The 21,812-nt window shown below is 33.5% G+C and overlaps 1 protein-coding gene across 1 annotated transcript in view; it reads right to left on the bottom strand.

Annotated features, from left to right (window-relative positions):
• The window catches only part of LOC146996819 (uncharacterized), a 50,348-nt gene that overhangs the window by 21,926 nt on the left and 6,610 nt on the right, over positions 1–21,812 (bottom strand). Inside the window, exon 2 of the mRNA XM_085818790.1 lies at positions 1,756–1,894. Coding sequence (XP_085674916.1) covers positions 1,756–1,894 — 139 coding nt within the window. The remainder of the gene's footprint in view (positions 1–1,755; positions 1,895–21,812) is intronic.

Raw genomic sequence — 21,812 nt, 5'->3', positions numbered from 1 at the left:
TAATTTACATAACATCATCAGCATACATTCAGAATATATCACCACACTCATTTCCTGAATACTATTTCCTTATTAGTTAGTTTGAATGAGATTTTAATGCTATAATGCCAACCTTTCATACTATAAAAAAATCCGATGTGGACATCACGACATCCTAGAGCACAAACTAAATTATACACATTTTTTGCTGCATTTCATATTAACTTATTTCCTCGAATTATTTTAATTAACCGATCCCTCGGGGTAAGTTGAAAATGACATCAAAAACTGCAAATTTTGAAATCATGTATCCCGCTGAATTTTTGTCGTACGGGAGTCTTCTTGTAGTATTTTTACTTTTTCATAACAAGCATAAATTTCTTCCAAATGTAAGTACAGAAACCGGAAAACCACATTAAAAATTAGATTTCGTTATTTATACAAAATTTCTTTTAAAAATTGAAACTGCCAAAACACAAATATTTTCGTCATTTAAAACACTTCTGCAACTGGAAATATTTGTCTACTATCGACTGCGAAAATAAAAGTTAGGTAATAAGGGGTGAATATATATATATATATGTTCTTTTGGTACTGCCGATTGGAATAAACAAGGGAGGTTCAAAACTAGATATTATAGCAGTTCCATAAGCAAAATTTCAACGTACTATGGCTAATCTTTTTTGAGGTATCCGAAATACATATATACGTACGGACGTAAGACATCACAAAAATATCCCTTTTACATCCATTTTATAACCCGTTTTCGAATAAATACTTTCTTTTGCCCAGAAAATTTTAAAAGAAAAAAAAGATAGTCAAAATGGATTTGCGAGTGGTGTGAGATCTGCAACCCGAAAGTTTTCGCGATTACAGTACTTTCTTTATTTCGTATGAGGAATTAAAAATGTCTTACGAAATGCTTAACATGGTTGTTTACGATTTCGGATCACAAATCTTAATCCTAATATTGGTAGTTATTAACTTTCTACCTCATTTATTAAGCTATTGTAACTATATTACTCCTCTTGCAATGTATTACTTATTATAATATATAATTATATAATATATATATTATAATAATATAATAAGTATATATACTTATTATAATATATAATATAATAATATATTACATTGTATGGATATACGTATACTTACTTTTCATTGCGAAGAAATTAAAATATTGAATTATTTATCTTATTTTTCATATTGTTAATTTTATGAACAATAATAATTTTAATAAATCAAGTTCTTAGTATAATTAAAGTATCTACTGTCAATCATATTATATGTAATATATCACAAAATACGATGGCTGCTTTAAAAAAGTATTGGCGATCTCAAAATTAACATTTCCAATTTTGGTGCTCTTCCCCTAAATTCTTCTGTTCTCCCAAATTCGAGATCATTCCAAATTACATAACACTGTTTGAAAAGGTTAACTAAAATTAATATTGACCAATCATAGCTTAGAATACTTTCTGCCCCTACGAAATATAAATATCGAGTCCCGAGCACTACCATTCCTCTTTTCCCCTGACTTTCTGCCATGCAAACAACTCTGCGCCGCTTATGCTTCCCTGTTTGAAATGACGTCGCATCTTTTTACCTGTGCATATAAGAAATTATCGTAATTAATGGGATATAGAGCAGGTTAGAATGTTTTGTTAGCCTCTATAAATTCTTTATGATTAATAGAGGCTAAGACAAATATGAGATTCTGCATGTTTTTAGCGTTAAACCCCTATTTTCCCAGATCAACTGCAAAACACTTACCTCCATATGCATCAATTTACTTTTTGAAGCACTTAATTCTTTCTTCCTTTTCTCGAGAAAATTTGAAAAGTCTTTTGCACTTGGCTGATAACACTGCGTCCAGCAGAAGACTCCTTTCAATATAAGCGTCGTCAGTACCCTACATAAAATTAGTACTTAGGTTAAAATTTTAAAAGTAAAATTAATAATGATAATGTATTAGTATTAAATATTACATGTAAAGCAATGGCAGTGTTGAAGACAGCTTATACCATAAAACAGTGGTGTCCAACCGCTTTTGTCTTAACCCTCTCGCTGCGTATTCCCGCGATATTTACGGGCAACGTAGAAGTAGCAAAATTTACGCAATCCGGCGATTTCCGCGGGAATGCATTTTTTCTGTTTATTTAACTGTGCAACCCGCTCTTTTCCCGTGCACCGTTTCATTCCGACTTTTCTGTAATGTTTAATTATTTATTCAAATCTGGGTTAACATTAGTAGTCCATATTTCTGAGAAATATACAAACACGTATTGCACCATTTTGCGCGTTTTTTTCAAAGCTCAAATGAAAGCTTCATTATGAAATTATGAAGAATCTGTATGTATGGATGTATAGATGTTTGTTTCTCGCATTGCAGAAAATGGGCGGCACTTCGAGCCACTAAATTTTGAATATACATATTCCTCCAACCAAACATGTGCATCTCGAAGCCCGGATTTTGAATTTCGATTTCTTTTTTTCAGCCCATAGGGATGTTAGCCCCCAGAAGGGCTATTATTCTCGAAATGGCATTTTGCGTTGAATCACTAAAAGCGTAAAATCACTTTTTAAATTCTTGCCACCAAATATTATCGCCCTGTTTTATATTTAAAGAAATTAAATAATGAAGAATCTGCATTAATGTACGTATCTTTCTCGTATTATAAAAAAACAATGGTTTAATGGTACCGTGAGCCATCAAATTTTGAATAACGTAGTCCTCCACTCGAATAGGGGGACCTGGAAGCCTTAATCGCGAATTTCTTTTATTATCTATTTCATATTTTGTAAAACTTTAATGAATTTTTGATTTCAAAACAAGCAGAGGCAACACTGCACGGAATAAAATATTTTTATGTATTTTTATCTCTAACGCACCAGACTGTCTACCGGAAATTCTAAAGATATGCTGTTTTTAAATATTTTTTGCACAAAATGCTCTCGAAACATGCTTGTGCGTGTAAATGAAAAAATGCTTTTTGGAAGTAATATAAAATCTGAAAGCTTTCAGATACTTTTATTTTTTGTTTTGTTAAAAGAAACGTTTTGCCACTGCTCAAAATAAAATACTTTTTATCTTTCACGCATCACTGTGTTACCGTTATCGTGAGTATTAAAATGACGATTTAAGTTCATGTTTCTGAGTCTTTCTTATTTAATACTTAAATTGGAAAATGCATTAATGCCATGAAAGTTTTGGAAGATTTTACTGCTATAAAATTTTCCAAGATAATCCAATGTTCTAAGTATAGCATGATATTCAAATACATATATTTAGTATATTTACAGATTCCTTACCATATAGTTTTAAAATAACTGTCTAAATTATTCCTGATTTTCTTGATAATATATCTGTTGAATCTCCTAAAGGAGATATATACGTAGTTATACGTATTATTGTATTACAAAACTGATTTTTTATATATCTAAAATTTTGGTTTCATTAAAGTAATTTACGTTACTGAACTCTGGTTGAAATTTTTAGATTAGTTAGTAAGTTATGCAACATACATTTTTATGTCATTTTCTCGTTTTTTCTTAAATGCTTTTTGTAAAACTATTATTTGTAATGTGTTTATTAAAAATTACGTCCCTTCCTGATTTAGTTAAAAAGGAGGTGGTTATCTTCACTATTAAAAAAGGGGTTACCTTCAATATTAAAAAAGGGGTTACCTTCAATATTATTTAAAATCTCTGACGCTAAATATACATCGACACAATATTATAGTGAAACAAGGATAAAATCCTATACATTCCCCAAATGACCGCCACCAGCATCAGAATAAACGAAGAGTAGAATAAATCTCACACTTGAGCATTCCATGCAGAGATCCTTTCCTTCCCCCCCCCCCATCATCTGTATGCGAAGCAGACTGAACTTTAGGATATGTCACGCTGACCCCTTGACTGACCACCTAGGAGTTGATGGAGCAAGAGAGGGCGGTTCTTCCTGTGCAATTCAGGAATAGGTCGCACGCGACGCCGTCCGTGCGGAAACAGGATCCAGTCATTTCCGATGGTCACGCTTCTCCTGATCATTACATGTGACCGATGACGTCACTCACTCTTAAGACCGCAACGAACGTATATATTAAGATTTCGCTTGTTACCCTCCTTATGCACCTTCGTTTTACAATGTAATCTAGTCTGCAAATACATTGTGCAGTAAATTTTAGTGAAGTCAGAGTTCATTTTATACAGTATGTTTTTAAAGTTTTTATCATTAGTACATTTTTACTACCGCATAATTACCAGCAGTACTGAATCTTAAAAAAAAAAAAAAAAAAAAATGAAATGTTTCAGATTTTAAATTACGTCCAAAGGGGCGTTTTTTTAACGTTTTGAGTGTTACCTTTATTTATTAAATATCATGTTCTTTGCACTTAAACCATAAAATTCAGTTCAAGAGCAATATCGCAAAATAATGTTAAATTAAGCATATCTTTAGAATTTCCGATATACACAGTCTCGCGAGCTGGAGATAAAAGTATTTTTTTTTCTATATAACGTTGCCATTTCTCGCTTTTAAAGCATTGAGTTTGTAAATCAAAAATTCGTTAAAGTTTTACAAAATATAAAATCTATAATAAAACAAATTCCAAATTTGGGATTTCAGATGCCCATATTCGCAGTAGGATTTCGTCATTCAAAATTCGATGGCTCTATGTACCATTGTTTTATCACAATGCGAGAAATAGACATTTATGCAGATTTTTCATTATTTAATTTCTTCAAATATAATGCAGGACTCTAACATTTTGTAGCAACAGTTTGAAAAGTGAACCGACGTTTATGAGTCCGACGCAAAATCGCAAAACGAAAACAATAGTCCTTCAGGGACAAAGCCCCTTTGGACTAAAAAAAAAAAAAAAAAAAAAAAAAAAAAAAAAAAAAATCTGAAAGGTTTCAGATTTTAAATTACGTCCACAGAGGCCTTTTTTTTAACGTTTTGTATGTTAACTTTATTTATCAAATACCATGTTCTTCGCATTTAAAGCATAAAATTCAGTTCAACAGCAATATCGCAAAATAATTTTAAAATGAGCATATCTTTAGAATTTCTGATACACATTTCCGCGCGCTGGAGATAAAATGTTTTTTCCCCCTTTCTTTCTTTCCCGTAGAGTGTTGTTGTTGCTCGCTTTGAAATCGTTGAGTTTGTTAATCAAAAATTCGTTTGCTTTACAAAATATGAAATAGGTAATAAACCAAATTCCACTTTTCAAATTTGGGATTCCAGATGCCCATATTCGGCTGGAACCGTACATTGTTCAAAATTGGGTGGCTCTAGGTACCGTTGTTTTATCACAATGCGAGAAACATACATACATTTATGCAGATTCCTCATTATTTAACTTTCTTTAAATATAATACAGGGCGATAATATTTGGAGGCAACAATTTGAAAAGTGAATCAGACAATTATAATGAATCAAAGCAAAATGCCAAAACAAAAATAATAGTCCTTCAATGCAAATTGCCCCTTTGGACTAAAAAATGCGCAGAAATAACTGATATTAAAACGCAAAATATTTTATACTTTCCATTAAAAGTTAAACAAATAATAATAATTTCTACAGCATTCGAAATAATAAGTATTATTAAAATCATAGTTACAAAAATTTTAAAAGGGGAGAAGAACTATAATAAGATATAGATATAGGCACAAATTAGCGGAATACCAGAATTTCACTATTGGGTCGTACCCAAAGCTTTAACAATGCAGCTCGTCTCTTACAGGTAATAAAAATTCAATATATTTTATTAAAAAGATTCATGAAAAATCAAGTCTCAAACATTAATTTTATTGATCAGGTTCCATGCCTATAGAAATCATAAATAATAACAAAGCAGAACAGTGAAGAACTTAAAATCAAGAAATCTCATATGGAAACTACATTTAAGTATAACTTAAAATTCTAAAATAACTCGTATTAAAGTCCGGAAACCTTAGGTCTCTAAAAAACATAACGTTGAGACTACCCAGCAATACTTCATCTTAAAAAATAAACAATTATTTAAAAAGGAGGGGGAATCTGAAAACTTTAGATTTTTATTTACTTTTATATCTATATATTTGGTGCAAGGTGTACAAGAGACTAATCTGTTCCGTAAACATTTTTCTTTAGATTGATGATAAGTGTCATTTGGTCTGGCAGACTTTCGTCACTGTCCACAAACCGCCGGCCGACCGGTAGTACAATTTTCGTTAGAGGGCTACAAATTCTGTTTAATTTACCAAAACCGCTGAAGTCATTTCGGCAGAATGCAGGTATTCACTCTAAGGACACACTTTATTTCATAAAGTTATTTCTGCAAATTAAAACAATTTCATATTGTTCAGTAGTGATTAAGAGCTGCCGACAGGAGGCGCTGCTAGCGCGTTATACTCTCGACCTACGTAATTTGAATTCAGTATTCTTTTCTTTTGTGTACTTGCTGTAACAGATCTTACAGCTTTGTGATTGAGAATTTAAAATGTTTTGGAGCCAGATCGCTCCTCTACAGCAACAAAATGATTAATAAATGTATAATAAAGTAAATATCTTTGTGATGATAATCTTTGTTATTAAATACAAAGTCAACCAGCTCCTGAGTACAGTTCAAGTGGTCCGTCGAGAATCGAAGGTGAGCTCTCCCATTTTAATCTCTATTAAATTTGAAGAGTATAACTGTTATAAATATGGAAGCTCTAAAAACTAGAAAAAGAGTGTTAAAAAGTTCACTGACGAAGCATAAAGATAAAGTTGTTTCGTCATTAGATGTTTCAGATTCAGTTGCGTTGCAGCTATTTGAAACTAAAACTAATGAAATTTCTAACGAACTTAAATCTGTATTTTATTCAATTTTCGAAACATGTAAACCCGAAGAATTGGATAACTTTATTAAGGATAAAGAAGATACAGATGATATTGTTGATGAGTTGCTATTGATGATTAAACGTAAATTAGCAGTAGTAAAAAATAAGATGAATTCTGAACATTCTGTTTCTCCTGTGCCGAGTAATAATAATTCAAATGTGTTTTCGGATGTTAAATTACCGACGCTATCGGTACCGACATTCAATGGTAAAATAGAGAATTGGATAATGTTTAAAGATATGTTTAAAGCTAGTGTAATAGAAAACAAATCTATTTCGAGTAATGCAATGAGATTGCAATATTTAAAAGCTAGTTGTAAGGACGAAGCTCTGAGAGTAATACAGTCTATTTCTATTTCGGATACAAATTTCGATATAGCTTGGAAACTTTTAGAAGATAGGTATTCGAATAAACGTGAGCTTTTAAATGCTATAATAAAAAAGCTTTTGAATCAGCCGAGTATTAGCGAGACATCTAGTTCTATTCTAAATTTAATTGATGTAACGGACGAATGTATTCGAACTTTAAATATTTTAAACTACAAAGTAGAAAACTTATCGGAAATAATGATTGTATATTTGATAGTGGATAAGTTTGATAAATCGACTCGATACTGGTGGGAAAAGGAATTAAAAAACTCGGAAGAATTTGGTACGATTGAACAATTACTTTCGTTTTTTCAAAGCCAAGCGAGAACGCTTCAAAATAGTAAAATAAAGGAGGTAAAAAAGAGTAATAATTCTCCACATAAACTTACGAGTATGATATCCACTTCTAATACAAAAAAACATAAATTTGAAATGCATAAAATTCCGTGGTGAAGAATTCCATTCATTATATAAGTGTCCGGAATTTATAAATCTTTCTGTCAATGACAGGTGTGAATTCGTGAAAAGAAATAAGCTTTGTTTTAATTGTTTGAAAAACCATTCCGTTCGAACGTGTTCGTCTAATTATCGATGTCAAAAATGTTCACGAAAGCATTCAACGCTATTACATTTCGAAAATGAAAAACAAAGTAAATCCGAAAGTGCTCATATTTCAAAGCCGGAAGTAGGGGGCGAGAAGACAACAGTCAGTCTCAATCCGAATGCTGAAAAATTTGTTTATGACTCTTCTTCTACCAATAAAGAAAGTAGTTTCGCCGGCACAGCTGTAAACGGAATGCGTCAGACGAAAAATGTTTTACTTTCTACTGCGAATATTTTAATAAGAGATTGCTACGGTGAATTAAAATCAGTTCGCGCTTTGTGTGATGTAGGTTCGATGACGTCATTCTTAACGGTTGAATGTGCTAATTCGTTAGGCATTAAAAGAGAAAAAATATCTGTTGCGGTTTCTGGATTAAATAACACGAGAATAAATATTAATTCTAAAGTATGTGCTTCTATTTCAAACGGTATTGACTTTGAAATGAGTTTAGAATTTTTGTGCGTGCCTAAAATCTCGGACTCCATACCAATAAATAATATAGAAGTTCCGACTGAACATTTTCCTCAAAACATTAAGTTTGCTGATCCAAACTTTTATAAAAGAGGAAAAATTGATGCATTATTAGGCGCAGATTCAATTCAGAGCTAAGATTTCAAAATTCTGTTTTTGGCTTTATAGCCACTGGTAGTATTTTAAGTTCAGATATTAAAAATACGCGAACGGTTCACTGTGGATTAATTAATAATTATAGTGGTATAGAAAATGAAATTAAAAAATTTTGGCAACTTGAGTCTATAGGAATTAAAGATGATCCCTTTGAAAATGAGATAGATCAATCTTTAGAAACATTTGAAAAAACTGTTCGTTTTAAAGATAACCGGTATGAGGTTCAATTACCGTGGAAAAGAGATTGGGGAGAGCTCAATAATAACTTCATCGTTGCTAAAAACAGACTTAATTTACTTATGCGTAGACTTCAAAAAGATCCAAATCTTCATTTGCAGTATATTGAAACTTTAAAAGACTATGAAAATAAGAATATTATAGAGAAAGTTAGATGTCCTAAAGAACCTGTTGATAAACCTGTGTTCTATTTGCCACATCAACCAGTTTTTAGAGAGGAAAGTGCAACTACAAAAATGAGAATAGTATTTGATGCAAGTTCCAGTCATAACTTTAAGCATTTAAGTCTAAATGATTGCCTGTGGTCAGGGCCAAACATGAATTCGAACATATTCGACATTCTTGTTAATTTCAGATTAAACAAAGTCGCCTTTACTTCAGACATAGAGAAAGCTTTCCTACAAATTTTATTAGCCGAAAAGGACAGAGATGCAGTTCGTTTTCGGTGGGAAGAAAATGGTAAAATTCAAGTTTACAGATTTAATCGTGTTCTTTTTGATGTTACGAGCAGCCCATTCCTTTTAACTGCTACTTTGAAAACTCACCTGAGAAAGCATTCTGAAGAATTCCCGACTACAACAGAATGCTTAGACCGCTGTTTGTATGTGGATGATTTTATTTCTGGAGCTGATAATGTGTCGGATGCTTTTGAGATCTCCACTCAAGCTACATCAATTATGAGCCAAGCTAGCATGGTGCTACGAAAATGGACTACGAATGACAATACATTGATGCAGTTTTGGACACGTGAAGGTTTCGATACACAGCCACAAATCAACACTATTAAAGTTTTGGGACTGTCATGGAATCCTGCTGAAGATTGTCTAATATTGGGAAAGCAGAGCCTAGTGGACAGTCTGTCTAAAAACGAAAGTACCAAACGATTCCTACTATGCACAATTGGAAGGATTTTTGATCCGCTTGGGTTGCTTTCACCGTTTACTATTCGTGCAAAGTTCATTCTACAAGTCTTATGGATGAAGAAAATTTCTTGGAATGAAGAAATACCTGTAGATATACAAAAAATATGGCTTCAGTGGTGCTTCGAAGTTCCTGATCTTTCAGAGTTACGAGTTCCTAGAAATGTGCTCAATTTACAAGAGTCAACCGATATCTTAGAACTACACTGCTTCTGCGATGCTAGCCAAAAAGCTTACGGTGCTGCTATTTATGCAAGAGTTGTGAAGGATAATAACATCGAAGTGAATTTATTGGTTAGCAAGAGTCGAGTGACGCCACTAAGGAAAATCACTCTTCCGAGACTAGAATTACTCGGTGCTTTGCTTGCCGCCCGACTAGCGAGTAAAGTCAAGAAAACAGTGGATTTAAAAAAGCCCTCCTTAGTGTTCTTTTGGACGGATTCAAAAATAACTCTCTATTGGATTAAAGGATCTACGAAACGATGGAAATCATTTGTTGCCAATAGAGTTAACGAAATACAGAGTTTAAGTGATACCAGTGCCTGGGCACACTGCCCTGGGAAGCAAAATCCAGCTGATCTCCTCAGCAGGGGGGTCAGTGCTGACATTTTATTGAACAGTGACATTTGGTGGCATGGACCCCAATTTTTGAGAGAAAAGACTGATGTTCCGGTAGACAATAATGACATTCTAATTTCATTAGATGACTTTTCTGATGAACTAAAGAAAACTGATGACATTAATGATCATTCTCCTATTGCCTTTACTGTTTTAAATCATAGTTCTATAGTTGATGATATTCTTTCCTTGAGTAATAATTATTTAACTATTGTTCATGTTATGTGCTATGTATTTAGATTTATCAATAATGTTAGAAATGAAAAGCTTGCAGGTCACCTTACATTTAGCGAGTTGAGAAGAGCGAAATCTATTTATTTAGGTCAATCCAACAAGGTGAGTTTGTAGATGAAATTAAACATCTTGAGAGAGGTGCCTCAGTGCCCAGCAACAGCAAGGTAAAATCTTTAAACTGTTTTTTAGATAAAGACAATGTTTTAAGGGTTGGAGGCAGACTGAAACATTCTGACCTCAGTACATATGAGAAAAATCCAATTGTTCTGCCAGATAAGCATCCATTAACTTTAATAATTGTGAGATATTATCATTTAAAATATTTGCATGTTGGTTCAAATGCATTATTGTATCATGTTCGACGTAAATTTTGGATCTTAAATGCCAGAAATGTTTGTCGTAAAGTTGTTTTTCAATGTATAACTTGTTTTAAAAACAAACCTGTTTTAGAGACTCAAATAATGGGTGATCTGCCGAAAGAACGAGTAACACCTTCTTACCCATTTAGTAATGTTGGAACTGATTTTTGTGGACCATTCCACATTAAATTTAAAAATCAGCGTAAGGGTAAACTAAACAAAGTTTATGTGTGCATATTTGTGTGCTTAAGCACCAAAGCCATCCATTTAGATTTTGTCTCTGATCTTACTTCAGATGCCTTTATACCTTGTTTGAAACGATTTTTTAGTCGCAGGGGTAAATGTGCAAAATTATTCAGTGACAATGTAAAGAATTATGTGGGTGCAAGCATTGAGCTCAGAAAATTGCATAAATTGGTTAAACACCCAGATGAAACACTGACTAAATACCTGCTAAGTGAAAACATTGAGTGGAAGTTTATTCTTCCTAAATCACCAAACTTCGGCGGCCTTTGGGAAGCCGGGGTGAAATCTTTTAAGTTTCATTTGAAACGAATTATTGGCAATGCTCATCTGTTTTTGAAGAATTTCTCACTGTGATTCTAGAAATTGAAAGCGTAAATTCTAGACCTCTTACTCCCTTATCATCCGAGTTTGATAATTTTGAAACCTTGTCCCCCGGACATTTTCTCATAGGGAGGCCTTTAGCTTCAATAGCTGAACCCCAACTTGTTGAGATACCAGAAAATAGGCTCTCAAAGTGGCAAAAAATAACGAAATATAGTCAACAAATTTGGAAGTTATGGAAGAGAGACTATTTAAATAACCTTCAACAACGTAGTAAATGGATGTTTGCTAAAGATAATGTTAAGGTGGGTTCACTTGTGTTAGTCAAGGATGAGCATATGCCCAGTACAAAATGGTTAACAGGTAGAATTGCAGAAATAATTTTTGGAAAAGATAAAAAAGTTCGAGTGATTAACATAGTATTACCAGGTGGTAAAATGTTAAAAAGAAATGTGAGAGACATTTGTGTTCTTCCTGTGAATTGTAATTAGATTTATGTATTGTATATTGTAATGTGTTTCTTTCCAGTGTTTATACTGCATTTATGATTTAATGTGTCTTTTAAAATTTAACCATTGTATTGCTATTGCTTACAATTGTTTGTTATTGTGCTTTAAAATAGTGTATACTAATTGTAATAATATTTTGAAACCCGTAAGGTTTCAAGGTCGGGAGTATGTTCAGTAGTGATTAAGAGCTGCCGACAGGAGGCGCTGCTAGCGCGTTATACTCTCGACCTACGTAATTTGAATTCAGTATTCTTTTCTTTTGTGTATTTGCTGTAACAGATCTTACAGCTTTGTGATTAAGAATTTAAAATGTTTTGGAGCCAGATCGCTCCTCTACAGCAACAAAATGATTAATAAATGTATAATAAAGTAAATATCTTTGTGATGATAATCTTTGTTATTAAATACAAAGTCAACCAGCTCCTGAGTACAGTTCACATATTTTGGATATTCTTCTTTCACTAACACTTATAACACTTATTCACAAACACTTATAACTATCTTCAATATTTTAAAGTTTTATTTTTTAATTTTAATGAAATATTTCAAAGTTTTATTTTTTATTTAAATGAAAAACTAGACAAACTAGACTTTCAGACTTCTACAATCCATTATCCAAATGGAATTCTATGTCAAAATTTAATTGGAAGATATTTTTTCTGTTACAACGGCTTCGATTAAAATCATTACTAGACTGTCCAAAAACCAATATTTTAATTACTTGATTCAATTGTTAATAATACTTTATTTAATTAAAATAAAATAATTTAACTGCACCGTTGTTTCTGCTTAGCACAGTAAATATTTCTCAGAATACCTTGTTTTTTTAAAGTTACAGAAAATAAATTTGTTACACAGGGGAAAAAATGTATTAAAAATCAGAAATTCAATAGCATGGTGATATTGTCATGTTTATTAATTAATTATTATGTTTCCGTTTAAAAATGTATTTAACAACAAATGTGTAAAAAGGTAATGCTGTTTATTTTATACTTTTCATTTTTCATTCGCCTTTTAATTGCTAAACAGAAAATATATAATTTCCTTCTGAAATTAATCTTTTTACTATTGATATGCTTCATAATTTCCACAGTCTTCAGTTTTATTTTCAATAAAATTTAAATTCTTTTAGTATGCAACAGAAAATGTTTCTAACTGATATATTATACACCAGCTACTATGTGAAATTTACTTACTTGGTGCTGTTTGAATTTTAAATTGTTAGTTTTTTCAGCCTTCTAAAAAGCAATAATAAAAACAACCCAAAATAACTATTTAATACCTAGGTAATTAAAATTTATTCACATTATGAATATTTATTTTACTTTGTGATAATTGTTCTTTAAAAACTTACTTTCGAAATAATATTATTACATTCTATAACATTTTAATTAATTCTTTTGTCATCTCCTATAATTAGAAATGCTGGGAGGAAATCTATAATTTTATTCTCTCTACCCCCCCCCGAATAAAAAACAGTACCTTTTTTATTTAATTTCCAAAATATGTCTGACATTTTCCTGAAAATGTTACTGTACAATAAAAAGATAAGGATTTTGACCGGAAGGACAACTTATTTATTCAATCAATACACAGAAATAGCAGGAAACGCATTATGAAAACATTTATATTATTTCTCCGTATTTTTTTTTATGCTTTTGTGAGACCACTCTTGCGAAATATTTCCCTTTTTTTGCTACTCAAAATGTTTAGCAACGATTCCAATGAGTATAAGCTTTTGAATAAGCTGTAATGATGGTCATATCAAATGCAATGATGGTCAAAGACGTTGAAATTATATAGTTCATACTTCAAAATATCAGTATCCATGGTTACTTTCATTCTTCTTTAATGCTAAAAGCATTTTCAGGGTATTTTCTTACCGATGGATATGTTTTAAATTCACAAGTGTTTTAAGGGAAAAAAATGGCAAAAAATGATCACTATATATTTGCAGTAACCAGAAGCTAGAATTCCTCATTCCATATGTTAAACGAGTTCAGCGCTGTGAATGTCAAATTATAAGTGGAATATAATCACAAAACTATTTACTTATTTGTTTTCATATGTAATCAAGAGTTACGAAACTGAATTTTCTGTTATTTTTTACTTAATTTACTTAATTAATTTTTCATGTTATTTTTTAAAGTTTTGCACTGTGTTAACGAAAAAGATGCATTTTCTATGAGACGAATGTATGGAAATTTAGTGCTTAGAAATCATTACTCCATTTTTCCCTCAAACCACAACCATTCCAAATGTTTTTCAGTAAAAGAAACACTTTGCAATTCCGGAACTTTCCACAATAGATAAATAAATAATAAGCAACAATAAAAATACTTGTACAGCTTTTTTAGTATCACAGAGTACAATCAGTAGCTACATTTCAAACTACTACAAACGTTAAAGACAGCGCAATACAAAGTACATCTAAAGACTGACGCTCGGACGAAGATGTCTATACTCCGATGTCTACTCTGAACTGAAAAACTGAGAGCTGTTCCAAGTTCTTCTGTACGGCGAGAATATCACAGTAGGTGTGACTTGTTCCGGCTCGGTGGAGATGGTGCCCTATGGGCTAGTGATAGTGATTTTTCTGGATAGTGATTCTGCAAGGAGAGAGACACTGAGAATGCAAAACAAAAATTGCAGGTATAAGCAATAATAGCATTTCCTCATGAGATGAAAAATGTGTAATGCCCTCGCCGGAACTCGAACCTTGAACCTCTCGAATACGTGCCGAGTGTGCTACCGTTACACTACAAAGGCATAACTGAGAGCTGATGTTCTTTCCGATTTCATATAGTTTACCCCTTCCGCCCAGAAATATTTAGTACTTTCCATTTCTCGAAATTACTGAAAGTCATATATGGTTAAAGTTGCATATAAGTGCCGGATACGGTTACAGTTACATACAGGGATCAATTACAGTTATTCAGTTACTATAATTGATACAAGGACCGGACAAAAATGTCACCAAATGGTCGACAAGTTTGGCGACTTCTGGAGCTTTCTCGCCAAATTTGATGACAAAAATTAGTCATCAAAACCAGCTTGGCGATACCTCGCCAGTTAGGTATTTACGTCAATGTTAAATAGACTTGCCCCTGTAAATATTATTTTTTTAGCAGATCTTCGTCTTTTCAGACTTTTCATGTTACATTGTACAAAACATACTACAATTTCACATACAGTTTCGCTAAGATATACAAAGATATACAAAATTCGTAACAATATCTTTCCTAGCTTACGTGTTACAAAGTAGCCACAGGTTAGCTATTACATGCATTAAAATGGGTGACACATGCTAAAAAAATGATAAAATCACATCGATAGGTATGGTATTTGACGAAAGTAATCTGCCATACCAATAAGACACAGCTGGTATCTTAAACAGACAGACACGTTTGTGATTAAGTGTCTTTGTGGAATGAACACACTTAAAATCCCTTAGTTCGTCGGTTCTGGCTATGTAGTAAAAGAGGCACGAGATCTTGAGATCCTATATTTTGATCGAAACTGGAATGTAGTGAAACAAAATCGCATTATCTCCTCTGATTTTTCATACAGTTGCGCAACAGGAAATTAAGAGCTGCGCAGCGCAAAATAAAAACAATGAGGATGCATGCATGAGACATTATTTTATCACCTTGATTGCTCTTTTTTGGACATGAGAAGTTAAATCATACATGCAGCTTCGCAGAAGTCAATGTTTAGTTCCATATATTCTCATATTGTGGGGAATATTACTCGCCACTGAAGCGCTAAGTCTGCAACCAACGACAAGAACAGATGCACCCAACCGCGATAATTTATAAGGCCTGTCCATGTAGATAATATTCGAATTTGAGATTAGAAAAAACAAATCACGATTTTTACATTAAATTTTAAAGTTTTTCATATTCTTCAAACAAAGAATTTACTAGCCTTACGACTGGATGAGTTAAGGTCAACACAGTGCATTTTAAATTTATTAAGCTTCATGAGTTTTATTCTGAATTTCATCGCGTGGCAATTTATTTTTTGTAGTTTAGATATATTCCTTTGTTCAGAAAGTTCATATTACGTGAGCGAAATTTGTAATAATTTGACTGTTAATCGACATTAGCTCATTATCTATACTAGAAATGCGTGAAGTGACATCTTCCGCGACACCGTAATTCGTGTTGTCATGCAAATGGGATTAAAGCATCTTTCCGTCATTCGCCGTGACGTAGCAGTTTGAGCAAATGGAGTTTAAACAAAAAAAGCTTAGCTTTGTTGCCAACTAGGACAGTGGTTAGTGACTCTGATTGCCATTTCAGGGCCCAAGTTCGAATCCCGGCGAGGGCATGAATGTTTTCAATGTATAGTGTCTGTGCGGCATAGGAGTATTCTAAATATGCGGCGAGCCGAAAGTCCTTTCGAGCGGTTGATGGTAGGAGAAGAGGGTTGCGAGACCCTCGGAACCCGTCCTCCCTCCCTCCCGCGGGGTGCTCTCTCTCGAAATTCGGGGTGTAAGACGTAAAGTCGGGTTGTCACCTAAATGGTGTTACAAGACTGATTGCAGTCTGTTACAAGAAAAAATGATACAAGAAGACTACTATTTACAACTTTTATATGGTGGTACTCAAGTTATTTTGACCAATATTCGTCAAAAATTTTGGACAATAAAAGGAAGAAAAACAATACAAGGAGTCATATCAAAGTGCGTTCGGTGAACAGATACTCGGCAAAAGCTCTTGACATTGTGCCTTGTCCTCTCCCAGAAGATCGAGTCAGAGATGCGTATGCATTTGAGGTGACAGGTGTTGATGTAGTAGCAGGACCATTTTATTAAAAAAAAAAAAAAAAAACAGAAAAGCTTGGATCTTGCTTTTTACTTGTGGAGTTTATTGTGCGGTTCATTTAAAACTAATTGGAAGCTTATCAACTAATGGATTCTCCCTCGGATTTCGAAAATTCATAGCACAAGGGGCAAGGAATTTACTCCGATCTGTTGACTGGAACCAAATTATCAGAAGTTCTTCGTCAATGAAAATTTAATAGAAGTTAAATCCACCAACTGAGACTGGTTCAGATGATCAAGAAATTATTGAGAATAGTCCTGGGGAAAATGCTATCACAGCTATATTTATTTGCAAGATTTCTCTCACTTTATTATCCTCTTTCAGTCAGCTGTACTTTTCAAATCGATGCGATACAGATATTTTTCTTATTCAATTAATTCAGTTCTAACTTAACTGCAAGGCAAAAAGTACATGAAACTCAAAGCATCTTGATTAAAAATTGTAAAACACAGAAAAACATAAAATATCAAATAAAGTTTACAAAATTTTTTTTACAATACAAACTATAGTTTCTACGCAAACAATTCTTCTGGCGAGCAGAAACACAGATTTCTTTGGTGCACAAAACTAAAAGTTTACTTTTGCTCCCACTCTGCAGAAACATACTGAAGTTGCTGCACAAATTGACTTAATTCATTATTCCGCTAAGAATTTCAAATGTAAATAAATGGCGGCCAAGTTAGGCTTAGCATCACTTAAACAACTTTTAAATTGTTAATATTTCTACAATTATCGCAGGAAGATTAATTAAAGCATAAAAACCTTAACCGGAGCATAAGAACAACACAATTCAATTACTTTTAAAATAAAAAATGTACAATTTAGCAACATATAAGAATAAAATCCTGAGCTCACCAAGACGGGTAACAGAGTGGGGATACGTACGTATATATTTATATACATTTGAAGAGGCCGACTTGCAACCAAAAAGGGAGATGCACAACTATATGTTATAGCAGTCCCGTATACAAAATTCCAAACGTTCTTAGTCTACTGGTTTTTGAGTTATGAGAGATACATAAGTACTTACGTACGTACAGACGTCACGAAAAAGTCTCTTCTAAATCTATTTAACAATTATATTACAAAACACATTCATATATATATATATATCTATCTATATATATTTCCTTAATTTTGCAGCAGAATGCACAAAAAACGCACAATGCGTCTTCTAATTTCCTTAATTTTGCAGCACAATACGCAAAATTTTTGACCACATAGGTCTTTTATCGTTTGTTCTTTCTACTTTACTTTAAATTATATATATATATATATTTCTGAATAAAATAGAATTGAAGAACACCATTTTCTTTAAAAGCATTGGCGTCAGTTTCATTCAAACTGAGAACCTCCTATTTTCAGCTCCATACAATACCAGTCAGCCTATCTGACTTTGCTGCAAACCAAGAGAAATTTAAGTAATACGAATGCAGCCTTGATTCCTTTAAACGTACGTTGCTTTTTAAAGGCTGTCCTTTTACACATACATCCACTTTAAAGGTTTTCATAATTACACATAGTTTGGGCAAAATCTATGACTCTAAAATTGCGCTCCCCTTGTAAGGGGTGACACGAAAGCAATACTCTTAATTCTAAAACTGACATTATACACATTCAGAGCTTTAGTAAAATGTATTTTCACAAATAAAATTTCAGCAGTTTTTATATATTTCACTCCAACTACTTGTAGAAGTTCATTACAGTAATAGAGTATTATATGTACGCATAAAGTGTAACTAAGCATAATTATTTCATAGCACTGCTATGCAAAATATTTTACTGCACCTTGCATTATTAAAGTTGCTCCCTGTATATACACAACCCCAACATTGAAAATGCAACACCAAGAACAGAGAGATATGAAACTCGTCGGCTCAGTAGGTTATTGAAAAAAAAAAACAAAAAAAGGCTAAGGAGGTTGTAGAACCATCTTGGACGGCGATACACGAAGAAACACGTCTAGGTTCAAAATTAATGAGACTACGGATGGTATCCTGAGGTATGGCTCCCCATTTCCTGTCAACCATTTGCCACAGTTTGTCTTCTGAAGGTGGCAATGGCTGGGTCTGCAAATCACGTCCAATTAAGTCAATTTGTTCGATTGGTGAGAGATCATGAGAGAACGGTGGCCATAGAAACATGTGTACACCTTGCACAGAACGTTAGCTGATGCCAGCAGTGTGTGTTTGGGCGTTATCCTGCTAATAAAGGGCACTGGGACTCCCTGAAGACAGGGGAGTGTTGCAGGTCGCAGCGCATCATCAACGTATCGTTAGCCTTCATAGTGCCCTGAATACGAACTTAAGGTGACCTGGAACCGTACGCAACTGCACCGCCAATCCATCGTTCATATTGCTTGAGTCCGGCACCACATCTTGAACATGCTGCAGAATAGAGGTAGAAGTGGCTTGCGGGTGCGCCACCGCTTGTCGGCGGATACGAGTGCTGACGTCACTCTGGCTACACCGGCACCCCTCGAACTTGCCACATTCTCTTATTCCAACCATCTTCGTCACAGCCGGTGCACTATGGATGCGTCCAGGTGTGTGTCACCTGCTATTTGCGTATGGCCCAACCTACGCTTCTCAGTCCGATCACCATGCCCCTTGTAAAATCGCCTGTCAGCTAGAATTGCCTCCGTTGATGACGGCCTGGCGTTCTCTGCTATTAAACACGTCCTTTGAGACAAGAAAAAATTTTCTACGATAATTTCCCTAGCCGAAATAACGGCATGAAAACTGAACATTCCACAAGTTTCTTCCCTTATATCTTCTTCAACGTGAGCTGGAGAGAGCTGCGCATTTCATATCATTCGCAAAACTAGGTGACGTGCGCCTACCTTGTTGCATTTCAATCTCAGGCAGTTTAAATACCATTCACTGACCTGATATCAATACTCCAGACGCTAACACCTTAGCATGGGCCTACTCTAGAAACGCTCTGGTATTTTGTTAATCCGTGCAGCTATTAACTTTAAAATAGCCATATTGAAACATAAATAAATTTCCGTTACTTTTATAAAAGTACTTAACCATCAGTTATATAGGTATTTATAATGCATTTCTAGAAAACAAGACACATTAGCAAAAACTGTACCTCTCTTCTTCAAGAAGCAAAGATACGCCGCACCCCGTTTGTAGAAATACATCACTCAGAATTAAAATAAAGATAAATAATAATAGAAGAAATAAACGAAACAGCTATAGAAACCTATGGAAAAAGAAAAGCAGAGAATTAATATTGGCATAGAATTTCAAATTAGCCTAATAATCTTATTGTTTGGAAAACACAAATGCAATTTAAAACTGCCCGGCAAATTCCCCCTCCCTCCATTGCCGGGCACTCAACCGACTTAGGCTCAGCCACTACTAAGGCCGGAAGCGGTGGCCGCTTTATTGTGGGAGCACCCAATATGTGTATCATCGTTACGTTCTAAGAGAGAATTACAATTACACAGCCATGCCTTTTCCGAAATTCGAACAAGGCCTTTCGGTACCGCAGTAGGCTCACCTATCCACTATACCGTCTGGTCGGCAGAATTGTTGCCAATAACAGTAAATGGATCACTTTTGTCCCGAAAATTGCTCTTTATTTCAACTGGACTATGAAAAACACGACAGTAATGACGATCGTATCTATTTAATTCAAATTCTACAAGTATGCATAATAAGCCAATTTAGCAACCCAAAATTTAGTTACTCAGAATAAAAATTTTAATTAATTTCTGTTTCCCGTGTTTCATAAAATTAATACCCGCTGTGTGCACAATTCTTGTCATAAACTCATAATATGCTATTCAGACTTAATTTGATCCTCGTAAATATTTGAGAGGACAACACTAACACGCATCCTGGCTTACTGGTAATGCAAAATACTTTAAAGTCAAGAGACTCATATAATTATACGAATGATTTTCATATGGGAGTTGTTTTGTCATCCGCTTGGTTGGCGTCTGTACACATGAGTAGTAATCCTCTTGAAAAATGCAGACTTCCGCAATTTTGACGCTGTTCTTCAAGTCATGTATTTTAGTAAAAGTTCCGACTGAGAACAAAATAAACACAACGAGGATCTGTAACCCTAACTTTCAGGGGGGGAATCTGTAAACTGAGGACGTGCAACACTGGTGTGTTCTGCAACAAAAAAGTCCTTTTTTGACATTTCTTTCCCAGCCTTCGTTTTTTTTTTTTTTTGTCTTCGTTTTCTTCCAATATCGTTTCCTGAAACACTTTTTAAAGACAATGAAGATTTTTTTTAAAAAATTTAAGACGGTAATTTTGAGTGGGAAAGTAAGTTTTTCAGATAAAAGAAAAATTTATTTTCTGGTAGTACACGCCAAACGCCTATACACATACTGTTTACATTCAAAATCGCAAATCTAATAAAATTCAAATTTTAATTCATTTTAATGAGAAAGAAAATATGAAATCTATCGAAATTTAAATTAACTATTATTTTTGAGCCGTTTCTTTTTGGGGAAGAGGGAAAGAAAGTTTTTCTTAAAAAACAAAAACAAAAAAACAAAAAAAAAAAATGTATAGGTTATTTCCAAAAGGACTGTATGAAATATCCCGAACGGATGGTGAAGACCAACAATTTCAGTTTCAGAAAGATATAGTAGGATGTCAAGCTGTGCTAATTTTGATCCAACCCCCATTTTTTTTTTTTTTTTTTTTTTTTTTTTTTTTTTTTTAAGCATAGGAGATTTAAATAATTTTTATTGGAAGAGCAAATGTGGATTTCAGGGGGAATATAAAACTAAATTTTTAGCATCATATTGCTCACCTTGTAAGATTTATTTTAACTTAAATGTTATTTCTTAAGTTGAATCTCTCCTGTACTTAGTGTTTCATCAATTTTGATGAAAAATGCCATTTCGATGAGCTTAAATACCAATTGAGCGTGTAAGTAAGGGAGAGAGAGAACTTTGCAACTGAAACCCAAAAGCTGTAACACTGCTTCGACTCGCTGGAATATTCGCTTTCTTGATGTATTAGCTTTTCCTTACAATTACCTAAGAATCCTTACGTCAGCATTAAGGAACAGGCTCTTAATCTTTTATATTTGACCTGTAAATAGTA

The sequence above is a fragment of the Stegodyphus dumicola genome, chromosome 6, assembly GCF_044657685.1.
Source record: "Stegodyphus dumicola isolate Sdum_Otavi_A_Nest chromosome 6, ASM4465768v1".
Taxonomy (NCBI): Eukaryota; Metazoa; Arthropoda; class Arachnida; order Araneae; family Eresidae; genus Stegodyphus; species Stegodyphus dumicola.
The sequence above is the reverse complement of the archived record's forward strand: the minus strand, read 5'-3'. Positions and strand labels throughout refer to the sequence as shown.